Here is a 14,628-nt window from a genome sequence, read left to right on the forward strand (position 1 = left end):
ACCGGCCTCTGGGTGCCAAGGATGAAGCATAGCCTTGTAGCTCATTGGTGCCCAGAGGGGACCTCCTTAGGAGAGGGGAAGAGGAGGACCCAGCACACAATGTGGCCAGCCTGTGCCCAGACCTGGATGACCAGAGTGTGGACAGCGAGAGGAAGAGAGCGAGGGCCAAGTTCTGATGTCTTGAAGAGCAGCCAGTGAAGTAATGCAGCCAAGTCAGAGACTCCTTGGCTCTCTGCCTGGGTCTTCCAGGAGTTTTCCCATGAGCCTCTGTGTTTTAGACTTCCCTGAACACCCTAAACTAGAACAGTTTTCATATCTGTTTATCTAAAAGGTCAAGAGGCAGCCTCAGACTCCACCCTAGTAGTTGACCATGGCCACTGCTCCTAATTGTCAGGGCATTCTCAGCCTCGCCATCTCCTCCGGCTTTGCCCCCCTCCCTCCCACTGTCTGATGCCAGAACTGCCTCACTGGTTTGCTGAGTGTGGTCAGTGTCCCAGCTCCCACCCCCCCCACACACACACCCCACTCCCAGCCCCATCAGTGCTGGCACCGCAGCTCCAGGGGTCTAGGTCTGTCCAGCTTCTAGGATTGCACGTAAACCAAGAATTCACAAAAGAGGCAAAAATAAAAGCAAAGAGAATTTTATCTGGGTACAGATTCATGCATGGGGGAACACAGACCCAATCGCAGAATCCACGGATCTCAGCGAAGTTGCAGCCACCCTGGGGCTTTATCACAAAGGGAGCATTCCCAAGTCCACCTAACTCTTCTGCTTCCACACTTCTGAGCGCAGCGACTTTGCTTTAGGACACGTGTCTCTTCCTCTGTTTCTTTTGCCTCTAATGATCAGGATGGAGCACAGGGTAGGAGGTCATGAGTCAGCCTAATATATTCCCCAGACCGGTTTCCACTCAAATACATACATGTTTTATAGTAATTGATTTTGATATAATTCATAATATTTTATTGCTGCCAATGGAGGTAATTCATTATGTGCACCATTTAAAACCATCTGATTTCTCTTGTCGTTGTTAAGAGTTTTCATAAAAAACTTTTTTCAGGAAAAAAAAAAGTCCATCTCATGTCCAGATTTGGGATTTGGACACAGTTAGAAATGAGCACACTTTGAGGGCAGGGTCTTCCTGGAAGGCTCAGGTGACCACATTCGAAGGGCTTCCCATAATCTCAGATCCTGTCTGGAACCCTCTGGGAGGGGCGGTGAAGGGGACCCCACACACAGAAGCTCATGTGGTGGCAGTTTCAAGAGCCCAGGTATTAGCTGAGTAACTGGGATGGGGCTGAAGGACAGGTCTGGCGAGTTCTGGGTTGTTTATACCTGAGTTACCTCACACGTCCCACCGACTTCCCCGCCCCATCTGCTGAGGGCCGGCCCTCGGCCCTCAGCCTCCTTTTCCCCACACGCTGGGGGACTGGGGGCCAACATGGATCTTACCCTCGACATCAGCTGAGCCTGGAAGAAGCATTCTCTTACACCATGGACAGAGGCAGCCACCGGGTGAGTGCGCCGCGGTCTCCTGGGCTTTCCCAGGCATGAGAAGGGACAGGCTGGAGTCAGGCAGGGTGCTGCCAAGACCTGCCCCGAGTGTAGGGAAGACAGAATGTCTCTGCTGGCTGGAAGCTGCCTGGGATCCAGTGATTTCAACTGCTTCATCTTAGTCCCTAGAAGGAACTCCGAGGAGGAGAAACCAATAAAATATGGAGTCTGGTTATTAGGCACCCCTGGGCTGTGTGGCCAAGGCCTGGACAGGGCTGTGGCCTGTGTGTGCCCTGGCAAGAACAGCTCTGGAGTTACTTGGTAATCTGGCGTTGCTGTTTGAGGATTGGATTTAATCTAGATTCATTTTTGCTGGTTTGAGAACCCAAAGGTATTTTAACTCATCTTCAAGGATTACCTCCTAGCTAGACTCCTAACCCTTCCCGGAAGCATGCGAGTCTTCTTTTTAAATGTACATTTAAATTTTTTCATTGGTTACTTACTAGGGGACGTAAAGTACATGGGAAGTGCTTCCTTATGTCTAACCACAGTGTCTTCTGCTATATCTTAAGCTTCTTCTGCTGCTTTTAGAGGTGATAGAGAGCAATGGGGTTGTCCTGTGTAGAAAAGGGTCTTGTACACACATTAGGTATCCACAAAGCCTTATTTAATGCGCCCCTCTTTTTGCTTAACTTCTCCTAGGTCCTGTTTTCTGCTCTTTTCCATATTTTTCTGTTCTCTATTGATAGAGTGGACTCTGAGACTCTAGAAAGTCCAACAAGCCCTGGGTTTGAAGAAATCCAGCTCACCATATGTTCTAGACTGTGCCTGGCTTGTGGTCCACTCTGAACCCGGGTATGTTTCCGAAGGCACTGTTATCTCTCCTATTATTCCAGACCCCTCTCTGCTCTTCTCCTTTGCTCTCTGCTCTGGTCCTTTTGGCTCATGTCCCCACAGGAAGCAGAACAGGGAGCATGGGGTGGGGGTAGCATTCTGTAGGAAGCATGGGGCGCCACACACACAGCCATGGCTATCTTCCGTGAAAACTTGCTAGTCCCCAGACCCAAAGATGGGGACTGAGCTATCTATCAAGTTCTATCTGTTCAAGTTAGAGATGGGCAGAGACCTGGCCTCTCTCCTGGAGTGGGGTTAGAGAAGCATGTTCATCTGGGAAACTCATCTTCCTAGAGTTAGGGACCAATGTGGAAGCAGGTTGGAAGGACAGGACATGGGCAAAAGTGTGAATTAAGTGTCAAAGTTCTGGTAGGTCCTGGGATCACTATGGAAGGTCCAAGCTTCTCTTGTAATGAGAGAGCTGAGCCATCCCATTATTTAAGGGTATAGGTGAAACCCATAGATAGTGAGTAGAGGCAAAGGAGGGAGCCTATAGCTGCCCCCTAATCTTGTCTACAGCACATTTTTTTGTCTTCTTTCTTTCCTTTTTTTTTTTTTTCAAGGCAAGATTTCCTCTGAGTAGCCGTGGCTGTTCTGGAACTTGTTCTGTAGACCAGGCTAGCCCCCACACTCAGAGATCTGCCTGCCTCTGCCTCCTGAGTGCTAGGATTAAAGGTGTGCACCACACAACCTGGCTCAGATTTCTTAAGAGTAAATAAGATTGGGCTGGAGAAGCTAGGTGTGGTGGTGTATGTCTTTAATTCCAGCACTCAGGAGGCAGAAACAGATGGATCTTGGTGAATTGGGAGGCAGCCTGGTCTACATAATAAGTTCCAGGACATAGTAAGACTCTGTATCAAAAGAAGGAGGAGGAAGAGGAGAGAGGAAGGGGAGGGAAAAGGAAAAGAAAAGACAAGACACTGGAAGTTAAAGGCTGAGCTTCCTCTGTGAGGGCTCAATGACAGAGAGATGCATTGTGGGATTTGTTCCTCCTACAAAGAGAGAGGATGTGGTGGCCAGTGGGCTGGAACTGTGGGTGCTCCTGAGGACATGCCAGGCCTTTAGAAGGCTCTTTAAAAGGATGGAGAAGGCACCGTTTTTCTGTATTCAAAAGGAAAGCAGAGCTGCATGAGTGACTGGTCCCTACCTCCCATCCCAGCTGGGCTGGAAGGTGAGGCAGGAGGATGGAGAGTTAACCTTAGGTCAACCTGGGCTAGGTAGCAAGACCACAACAGGAAAACAACCCTAGAAAGAGTCCCTTGCTATGGTAGGCAAAAGTGACAGAACCTGGCCACTTTAACTTCCTGTCCTTTAGTGTTTTCATCTGTAAAATGGAGCACCTGGTGCAGGAGTCTCAGAAGCCTTTTGTGTGTCAGGGCTTCTTTAGAATGTCCTCTGATACATCAGAGATGCAGCCACCGTCATAACATGTGACTTTCTCGTCACGATCTCTATCTTGTGTCTACAACTGGCTCCTCTTCAGTCTCCCCACCTGCCAAAGAAAAGGGTTGGACAAATGGCCCCAAAGAGCCTTTTCTGTTCCCATGGCAGTCACTGGAACCATATGGATTCCAGTGTGTGCCACTGGGTATGTGCACTGCTCCTGTCAAGTATGAAGCTCTTGTGCATTTGCCAAGTAGGTCACACTTTTCAATGCTTGGGGAACTGCCATGCCTTCTAAGAGGACTGAAGTCAGCCCACTGATCAAGCAACGGTCCATTGGAAAGCAGATTTGCTCATGCTGGGAGTTCTTGCTATTCAACTAGCTATTTGTGAGGATGTGGGAGGCACGGGGTGGGCCAGTACGAGTACCCTCCCCAGGAGGCTGCCCGGGTTCCCGAGATGGCAGACCAGTGGCAGGACCCCTTGTCGTTCCACAGCCCCAAGCTGGAGGCACCTCCAAAGCTTGCCTTTGTCCTGTAGGGCCACACCCCTCACCTGGAACATCAGTTTCATGCTGTCATTGGTGCTGATCAACACACACCTGGCACACCCCACTGAACCTCATTCTGCCTTGTTCCCTGTGACTTAGTGCGAATATGTGGGAGTTCATGTCAGGCTCTGGGCTCAGCGCTGGGTGGGAAGGCTGGCTGATGTAACAATGGCCACTTAGCTTAAGTGCCTTGCTTTGGCAACACAGCTTCCTCCTGGTCTAACAACAACGGGGGTGGACTGTACCCTGGCAGATGGACAGGTGGGAAAACACCACAGAACTCCAGCTTGTTCTTGTCCTCCAAGCAAGAGGCCTTGGCAGTCCCAGGTGGAGGCTCCTCCAGGGGGACAGCCCAGAGTACTCACTGGACCCTGGTGCTCACCCTTTTGCAGACAGGACAGGCTTAGCAGGGAAACAGAGGCAGGAAATACAATTTGCTTGGCAATAGTGAGCTCTCAGCGTTTAGTTTTTGTTTGTCGTCTTTATTGTATATGTGGTATATGAGCGTTACATGTTCTCTCTCTCTCTCTGCATGTGTGTGTGTGTGTGTGTGGTGTGTGCACAGTGCTTGTGTGGGAGGCAGGGGACAACCTTGAGAGTTGGCCCTTGCTTGAGGCAGTCTCTTGGTTTTGCTGTTCTTACATACTTCAGGCAACCTGGCTCATGCCTTTCGGAGGACTCTGCCTCCCCCGCCCCCTGTCATTATAGGAGCACTGGGATTGCAGATGTGCATCACCATGTTTGGCTCTCCATGGGTTCTGGGCATTTGAAATAAGATCTTCGTGCCTTCATGGCAAGCACTTTTAGCTCCTGAGCCATCTCCCCAAGTCCACACACCATGTCCTTTAAAGTCGCTGGTAAAGGAATGAATGAATGAACCATCAAGTGAACAGTGAGGTATGATCTAATGACTTCCCCTGGTCTCTTTCATGCATTGAGGCCTTTTAAGCTAAAGGAAGTGAAATGCTCACCTGAGGCGGTCATTTTCAAGTTCTTGAAGCAACCACTTCTTTTATTCAAATGAAATATTGGATAGAGGCCATTGCATAATAATAATTTAAAAAAGTGAATTTCTACCTGAGGTGGGAAAAGGGCTCAAGCCCCACCATAAGGGCCATGGCCAGGCTCCATGGTCTTTCTGCGAGCGAGACCTTGTGCCTAATGGGAACCCCTGGAAAACAGTTGTCAACCCCTTTATTTTAGGCATAAACGAGTTGAGAGCTTGATGGGGACACGATTGTCCCCTAACTCACACTGGCGAGGAACAGAAGCAAGCTCCTTGCTTCACACAGGGTCTCCTGCACAGACTGACAAGGGGTCCCTGAGCTCTGCGGACATGTGACTAGGGAAGCCAGTCCTGTGTTTGGGGAGGAGGAGGCAAAGGAGAACAACCTGCATTCTGAAGGGGCTTGGTCTGTGGGGTTCTCTAAAGAAAGAGGGTGGGGAGAGCCATGTCTTCAGGGGCACAGTAAAGCCTGGCTTTGTCCCAGGCCAGTCTGGTCCTCGTGGGGGTGGGGCCAGAGCTCCCCTATCACTACCTCCCCAGTCCTCTACTCCATCTCCCCAGTCTCCCATAGACAAGAACTTCTAGGCCTTGTCCAGGGGAGCTCCCAGGCTAGACAGGTGAGGCACACCTATTATTCTAGCACTTGAAAGGCAGAGACAAGAGGATTCTGAGTTCTGGGCCAGCCTGGGCTATATAGAGGGAAAAAAAAGACAAACAAAACAATAGCTTCCAGTGTGGATTAGCCCCAGAGTGCTAGACTCTGACCATGGTCTAGCCCATGCACTTTCTCCTTTGGCAGTTCTTAAAACTCAGGGTTGCTGGGAAAGAGGGGTGCCTCAGAACCCCTCTGGGCTTGCTCTCTGGAGGAGATAGGAAGAAGGAAACAGTGAAGACAGCACAAGAATGAGATCACATGACTAGACCAAGTGACTGCCTCAAACTGGCGTCTTGGGCACATCCAGAGCCCTCTGGTCCTGGGCCATCTCATGCTGAAAGAAAGCTTGGCTTAGTGGGGTCTCAAGATTCTCTTGTCTGAGGGTATCCCCAGAGTGATGGCTTTAAAAGGGAGTAGCTCTAGGAGGGAGCTTCTGCAGCCTGTCTTAGGCAAGGACAGTGGTCACTGCAGTGGCCACCGGACAGTTTCTGAGTCCAGCAGATAAGCTTGTGTAGGGCTCTTCTTATGGTCTGCAAGGGGCAGGGGAGCTGGGGGCTCAGCCTGCAGCAACAGCTAGCTAACCATAGGAAACCCAGAGAGGACAATGCAGGCACACTCTGGGGCTGCTAACTAACTCCTACCCTCACACCAGGTAAGAGAAATCACAAAATGCTCCATTCACCTGGGGGGGGGGGTGTGCAGACCCCATCCCTGGGAGCTGAGGTAAAATAGGCATGGGTCTAGAAATGGGGCCCTTGAGAGTCTTTAGGCCCTGTTCAGCTATATGGGACTTTTGAAAAGGTGTGTGTGTGTGTGTGTGTGTGTGTGTGTGTGTGTGAGAGAGAGAGAGAGAGAGAGAGAGAGAGAGAGAGAGAGAGAGAGAGAGAGATGCATGCATGTGAGTGCACAGGTATATGAATGTATGCAGATCAGAGCAGCAGGTCCGTGTCTTCCTTTATTGCTGTTCTCCTTATTTTATTACTTTAAGACAAGCTCTCTCCTTGAACCAGAAGCTCACTGGTTCTGTTAGTCTGTGGCTGATCAGAGTCGCAGCACCCTTATCACTAGAAGGACAGCCACACACAGCCAAGTCCAGCTTTCTGCCCTCCTGGTCTCCCATGATGCACCATAACCTCTAGAAAGTCCAACAAGCTGTGAATGGCACACCCAGGGCTTCTCAGGCACAATCAGGAGCATCCGGAGTGGCTGGCATGCAGCTTGTTTGCTGGGTCATTGTTACCCTAGAGACCATGGGGATGGGGTCAGAAGGAATGGATGGGATGTAGTGGTGGGAAAGGGCCCAAGTTATCCAGGTGCTAACTTTGTCATAGACACCTGCCTATGCAGCTTGAACAGCTTCTGCTCTGGAGGAGGCTTCGGGAAGGGCAGGACCCTGCAAGAACTTGGTCACGAGTTCTTTTTTTGGGAGGTTGTGATCACTGACAAATCTGGGGTTTGAGAGACCTGAGTTCTGGTCCCCTGGTTCTGCCTTAGTTCCTAGGGACTTGGAGAAGAAGGCTCCTCCCTTCCTGAGGCCCCATCTGTTGTCAGGGTGAAGTCGTATCCATATGGGAGAGTCTCATCTCCACAGTTGCCTTCCAAGGATGCAGGGGAGGAAATGAGTTAGAGCTGTAGTAGGTTAGACATCAGGAAGCTCTTCCAACTGGGTGGAGTGGCCAGCTATGAAATGCATAAAGAGGGAGGCATTGAGCTCTGGCATCCTCATGGTCTTTGAAGATCCGGATGCTTCCTAATGTCCTGTGAAGCCTGGGTCAAAGTTCAGGGTCAAAGTTCAGTGGCTGCTGTCCTCTGGCATCTGGAATGTTCTTCCTTTCTGACATCCTCCTGGGACTCGCAAATGTTCTTCAGGTGGCACTTTTCATTCAGATTTTGGGGTTCTAGGTCTTTCCTTCTGCACAGGTCTGGGTGGCGTTATAGTACCTAGCTTTCACCCCCAGTTCTGATAACAAGAGTGCTGACTCTGTCAAGGCCAGTGCTGAACGAGTGTCCTCCGACTCAAGGTCAACTACCAGTTTTCTGGTGTTATCTATTCTGGCTTCTACTGACTTCCCACCGTGCTGGCTGATCGCCAGGTCTCTTCTGTTCTCACGCTCTTCCTTACTCCCACTTCACAAGGCACCCTGCTCTAATCCCCCGTGCATCTTGCCTGAACCTTCTTAGCCATTTCTCCTTGTAGCCCCTGTCCCTGAGTGCTGAGGGGCCAGGACCACAGGATCACACCTGCAGGTAGATCCGAAGTTCAAGGTCATCTCTGGCTACACCAAGAGTTCAAGGCTAGCCTGAGCTACTTGAGGTCCCATCTCAACAGACAATGAATCAAGCAAAGAAACAAAACCAGAGCGATGACAGGGATGGCCATTCTCACCAGTTTGCTCACTAGGCCCCTTGGGAGAACCAGGCTTTGTGTGAAGCCTCGAGCCTGGAGAGATGAGGGAGACTGCTTTGGTCATTTGTGATATCGTTGGTCACAAATTGACTTGGTTAGAACCCAAGTCCTCATCCTTACTTGACCTGGAAATATGAAAATTGGTTACCATTTTGTTATTAATTTTTAAAATGGGGGTGGGGTGGGGAGGGTGGTACACTCATATGGAGGCCAGAAAATAGCCTCCAGGAAATCAGTTCTCTCTACCATGTGGGTTTCAGGAATTGAACTCTCGATTTTTAGGAATGTCAGCAAGCTCTATGATTCTCAGATTCATCTCATCAGCCCTCAATTCCAGTATCTGTAAAGTGGAGCTAACCATGCCAACTAAAAAGAGCCACTAGGAAGTTGACATAGGACCAAGAGAGGTGCTTCGTTGGCTGTTATATTCATCAGAACTTGACCCTCGTGTATAGTCCCAGGCTTGTTCACTTAGTTCCATGATTGTATGGGGAAGGAGATGAGATTAGCCCTGTTTGTACACATAAAACAAGCTCCGGCGGGCTCTTGCTGACCCAGTAGGGAGTGGTTGCAGCCCTACTCAAACAGATTGATTTTGAGCCAAATGTTCTTAAAGAAACAAGCAAATCCACTGTCAAAGTCAGTATCTCTCCAGCCCTTACTGTGTGCATGCGCTTTGCATGTCTCATGTATGACTACCGAGATACGAAGCAGGGTGGTTACCCACGCCTTGCAGATACGGAAGCTGGCATGAGGACATGTTCTTCAGCTGAACTCAGGCATAGTTGCTGTAACCCTGACCAGTTGCAGTTCTGGGTTGTAAGGTTCCGACCAGACTTGGCAAGGGGTGGGGGATGGGAGACAACAACCTCATAGTTCATAACAAAAAGTACCACAAGGTCATGCTCCCACCAAGAAAGCACTTGGTTCCACCTCAGCCCCCAGTGGAGCTCCAGCCTTACAAGGCCCCAGATCCCAGTTCTTTTGTCATGCTCCAAAATCATAGGGTGTGCCTGTGTTCAGAAGATAGTACCAACGGCTTCTCCTTCTGCCTCAAGAGGGATGCTAAGTGACCTGGAGTGGAATCCTGACTCCATGATTTTGGCAATCCAACTCTAAAAAAATGAACTTCTAGAAGAATTACCAACTCTCAGGATGAAGTCAGAACCTCACAAGGCTACAGACACAAAAGTTTGTTGTAGACTTTAAAGTGTACTTCATTATATCAAACCATAGGAACTTCCTTCATATTAGGGAACACCTGGAGTGAATTTACAGGAATGGACACCCATGGAAGTGCTGTAATCCAGGCCATTGCCAGGAGCCAAGGCTCAGGCCACCACTGGGAAGGGCCTTACATCACCGAGGCCCATTCATCTAAATGAGGGACCATAATCTGGCTTGTTTCCAATACTCTTTTCTCCCATCATTTATCCATACCCTTCAGCCCTCTTGATCTTGTGTGTACAGAAAGACAAGGGAGGTGAAACTGTTATTTAACACATGGTTCCTGTATCCCGGGCCCTGGAGAGGGCTCCTTAATCAACGCCAGACTATTTTATAGATGAACAAAACGCTTAAGAGATTCAGACACTTTTGCTGGGAAAGGACAGGATCAGGGCCAGGACCATGGGCTACCTGACTGTGTGTCATCAAGTACATTCTCAGCTGAGTGACTTGCTCAGGGGCAAAGTGGTTTGCCCAAAGCCAAGTTTGGTAAGGAGTGTAGTTCGGTGATCTTCCTGCCATACACGGTGCCTGGAGTCAACTCTCAGCACCTGTAAAAATGAATGTCTTCTCTAGTTCTACCTTCCTTGGCCCCAGTGCCCTTGTAGATTTCCTTGTTTTGGAAATCTGCTCTCTAGATAGCACTGGTGTGAGGGTGGCCTCAGTGTCAGAACACCTGGAGCAACAGAAGCAGTTGCCTGAATGTCCCTAAATTCATTAAGATGCATCCCTGTGCAGCCAGCTGGGGTAAAGGTATTCACATGGAACCACTCTTTTCTATTGATGGATCCCAGCAGCTCCCTATGGGAGAGACTCTCTGCTCTCGGCTTTGAGTGTGGTCAACATCTTCCTTGAACCCAACACACAGGTCCCAACAAAATGAAGATGTGACCAAACCTATTGGCTCCAATTCCTGGAATAGAGGATTTTAAAAGTGTATTATTCTCTGTGTCCTATTCATACAGGACAATAGTGTTGCTTGTGTCAGATGTTCTCAAAAGGAGAACTTTGAACTGTCCTGCTCTGTTGTTGAATGTAAGCACAGGCCTTCCTCTGTCCCAGTCGCTTGGCCCAGAGTATTCCTCTCCCACTCACAGGGCCCACAGCTGGGAGAGGCTGGCTGGGAGCAGGCACAGGAATGTCCTTCATTCTATTTTCAGAATTCTTCTCCAGCAAGGACACCTCCCCAGGCTTCCCCAGCAAGGACATCTCCAGCAAGGGCACCTCCTCAGGCCTCTCCAGCAAGGACACCTCCTCAGGCCTCTCCAACAAGGACACCTCCTCAGGCCTCTCCAGCAAGGGCACCTCCTCCTCAGGCTTCCCCAGCCCGGGCATCTCCAGCCCGGGCATCTCTAGCCAGGGCACCACCTTCCAGGTCATCATCGGGCAGATCATCATCTGCCAGGTCAGCCTCCACGACATCCTCCCCAACGAGAGTGTACCTTGTTAGAGCAACACCAGTGGGGGCTGTCCCCATCCGGGCATCTCCTGCCAGGTCAGCACCAGCCACCAGGGCCACCAGGGAGAGCCCAGGTAAGGGGGCCGCTGCAGGGAGGGCAGAGATCCAGGGCAGATTTGGGCAGAGGGAAGCTCTCGGTGAGCACTCTGCTCCTTGTACCCCTGGGATAATGACACGGGGGGTCAGCCAGAGTGGAACATGGGGAACCTGGAGAAGTGAGGGTAGAAAGAGACCATGATATGACAACCTAAGACAGTGGAAAATTAGGCAAAAAGAGGAGGGGCCAAAAGCCAGGAGCAAGGAGGCAGAGCGCTCACTGCTGAACTCCAGAGTTCTCCAGGCAGAGTGCTGGAGGTCACTCTGCCCAGGGTAGAGATCTGACTTCAAGAGCAAGGGTTCTTGGGTACATGAGGGTCTGTTTGCTTTGGCTGGCCTGTATGTCTGCTGGAGAAGCCAGGGTAGTACAAGGTATGATCAGTAGGCCTGCTCATACGTAAAGGAAGAATGGGAGGGACTCTGGCTCCTCCAAGCTTCCAAACTTGTGGGGGATGAGGCTCAGCAGTTCATCTGCCAAAAAGTCAAGGAGGCCATTGGGCCTCCAGGCATGGTTCTGCCCCTCAGGAAACTGTTTCCATGTACCCCAGACCTCACCCTGCCCCATTGCTTCACCCCCAAATATTCAGGCCTTGTGGCTTTTTGACTGTGAAGGAACACCCAAGGTTTGAGGACCATCCTAGCCTTTCCCTCCCTACCCAGGGTAGGAGAGGCACTTTGGTGGCATGGATTTTAGAATGAGACACTGCATTTGAACCTCTGTCCTGCCAATCACTAGTTTAGTGACTCTGGGTAACTTCTTTCATGTCGATGAACCTTGGTTTCCCCATCTACGAATGTATCTAATAAGACTCAGCTCATACAATGCAGTGAGGATGAACTAGCAGAACACATATGCGGTACCTAGCCTAGAGGAACCTGGGGGAGGGAGTCCATTGGAGGATTATACTGGGGAGGGGTGGAGATGTTTTGTGAGGTGCAGAGCCCTAGGCAGGATGCTGGGGTGAGGGTGGTGTCAGTTTCGCTTCCTTCTGGGCCCTCCACTGTGCCACGCTCCTCCACAACAGTTTTCCTTCCCTACCTCCCTATTCTTAGGTCTCAGTTTCCCCAAGTTCTCCTGGCAGGAGACCCAGAGGCAGCTGCCACTCATCGGGTGTGTCATCCTTCTCATCAGCCTGGTGATCTCACTCATCCTTCTCTGTGAGTTGAACAGAGGGCACAGGGTGGCTTTGGGTCATCGCAGCACAGCATGGCGTCAGACATAGAGGCATACCACAGGCACAGAGGGACTCACATCCACACGGGGACCTTGGGTCATGGGGAATCAGGCTCCTTTGCGAGGACTAGGTAAGCATGTGGAACATCGTGCCCTTCTGGGTTTGGGTTCGTTAGTGCAGACTGGTTCTGATGATACAATACAACAGTTGCGTTAACTACGCTGGGCTCCATTTCAGTTTCTTTGAATGGGATGCTGTTTATCATTAATCTTTTAATCCAACATATACTTCATAAGATCTGATCCCACTTTACCCAGACCAGGAGAACTGTGTGAGAACAGTGTACAGTTCTTGACATAAAATCCCATTCTGAAAATGAAGAGCTATCTATGAAAACCAGCATGCTGTGAAACATTGAAAAGGCCTCTGAGGGTCAAAGGGACAAAGTGTGCTCTCTGGGGACTCAGGTTCCTCACGTTGCCCTTTGGAAAAAGAACTCCAGAACATGTTCCTGGTTCTTTGATGAGCAAACCATTAGAAGCCAGCCCACAGGGGGTCATGGAGGGGAGCAAAGATGAATACCTACTGTGTCCTGCCCTGGGAAGGCTGCTCGCTCCTGATTAGAACTAGCAGTAAGTCAGGCTCTGGGATCTCAACGTGACTGTCAGGGACAAGTGACAGTGGTGTGGGTTAGGGTGCAGGCCATTTCCGACGAGGACCTGGAGACTATGAGAGCATTTCTCTGAGACATCAGATGCGAGGGAGCAGGAGGGGGGACAGGTGGCCAAAGCCTACGTTGGGCAGAGGGGAAAAAATCCCAGAGGGGAGAAGCATGTTTGATAGCTTGGGGCCCATCTGTTTAACTACTCGAGGCCAGAAAGCTTTCCACTTAGGCTGAGAAGGATTCTATAGAAGACGCAGCATGAGATGGCAAACGGGGCGGCGGGGGGGGGGGGGGCAGAAGGGAGCTTCTGGTGGCACAGCTGTCAGAGGAAGAGGCTGCGTGCTGTTAGATCGTAGCTGTAGTGTCACACATACCTGCTCCAGCATCTTCGCTGCTTCTCATGAGCTATACAACGTCAGCAAGTTAACATTGTGAGCCTCGGTTTCCCTGCCCCGGTGGTGTGCTCATCATGACAATGCATGTGATTGCCTCCAGCTTCCTTGGTCTGCGACCTTCCGTCCACGCCTCCCTTTGCCGACAGAGTGCTTTGCTTCTGAGAACAATAGGAATGACCCATAGAAGGGACATGAGACACTCAAGGGCAGGCTCACCCAGAAGCCTTAAAGCTCTAACCTGGTTCTGTAGTATTTCCTGAAGTCCCTACCACTCCTTCATGGAGGTCAGAGAGGTAGTAGGATCTGCAGGTCAAGCCCAGTCTCCTGGTCCACCTCTCAGCAGCACTCCATCCATCACCACAGTGGTCCTGTGCTGTGCAGCACCCCAAGCACTCTGAGAAGGACATTCAGGACTCCCTAGAGCTTCAGTATCTAGGGTATTCGAGGACGAGGGCAGGACACTGAGAGAAGAGCATGCAGTCCTGAGGGATTAAGAGGATGTGTGTCTGGACTGGGAAGGGACAGTCTATGTAGATGGCCTTATCCTGAGTGACAGAGACCATGTAGGAGCTGGGGAGACAGTGTGGGGTCAGAGCTGAAGAGATGGTCGAGGCTGGGAGGTTGGGTGAGGCATTCGGTGAGAGGTTTGAGGGAGCTCCACAGGGTGCTGCCTTTAGTCAGTAGAGTGACAGCTCAGGTTTGTTGGAGACAGAGAAAGACATGGAGCTGGTTTTCACATGAGGTGTGAGAAGTCTCCTTGCACATTTGGAAATCAGCCGCCTGGAGTTGTTTGCTTAGTGGGAAGACACTGAAAGGCAGAGAGGCAGGAGAGGACCAAGTCCAAGGGGTGAGGGAGAAAGATGCCAACCTAGGAGCTCCTGAGGCTGGCATCGTGGTATCAACTGAGAAGACAGACCAGATGGCAGTGCTCTCTCTCTCTCTCTCTCTCTCTCTCTCTCTCTCTCTCTCTCTCTCTCTCTCTGTGTGTGTGTGTGTGTGTGTGTGTGTGTGTGTGTGTGTACTATAGAGAACAGGGGATACCAGAGGGGTTCTGAGAGGGAACTCTGGGATACTGGAGGAGGTTTCTTTGGCTACTAGTCCATCTAGCATATAGGGTAATGAAGCTTCCAAAGAAGGATCCTTGTCCATCTCTTATTATTTCTCTTGGTCTCTTTCTTTCTCTCTCTGGGTAGCTAGCTGTTCAAGTCTTTTTTGGGGCTTC

At 50.5% G+C, this 14,628-nt stretch overlaps 1 protein-coding gene and 1 long non-coding RNA gene across 4 annotated transcripts in view; one reads left to right on the forward strand and one right to left on the reverse strand.

The window, feature by feature from the left end:
- Window positions 1–626: 626 nt before the first annotated feature.
- Window positions 627–4,440, reverse strand: Lncbate3 (brown adipose tissue enriched long noncoding RNA 3). Its single transcript, NR_040720.1, has 4 exons — window positions 4,328–4,440; window positions 3,730–3,881; window positions 1,454–1,680; window positions 627–839 (listed from the first exon to the last, which is right to left on the reverse strand). It is a non-coding gene; the product is annotated as a brown adipose tissue enriched long noncoding RNA 3 (long non-coding RNA).
- Tmprss13 (transmembrane protease, serine 13) overlaps window positions 1,349–14,628 on the forward strand; it is a 28,594-nt gene continuing 15,314 nt past the window's right edge. For 2 of the 3 annotated variants that reach the window (XM_006510132.4, XM_011242445.3), the window contains exons 1-3: window positions 1,349–1,516; window positions 10,778–11,150; window positions 12,226–12,330. In XM_006510132.4, coding sequence (XP_006510195.1) covers window positions 1,496–1,516; window positions 10,778–11,150; window positions 12,226–12,330 — 499 coding nt within the window. In that variant the 5' untranslated portion in view covers window positions 1,349–1,495. The remainder of the gene's footprint in view (window positions 1,517–10,777; window positions 11,151–12,225; window positions 12,331–14,628) is intronic. The other variant, NM_001013373.2, reaches the window with a different exon arrangement.

The sequence above is a fragment of the Mus musculus genome, chromosome 9, assembly GCF_000001635.26.
Source record: "Mus musculus strain C57BL/6J chromosome 9, GRCm38.p6 C57BL/6J".
NCBI classification, from domain to species: Eukaryota; Metazoa; Chordata; class Mammalia; order Rodentia; family Muridae; genus Mus; species Mus musculus.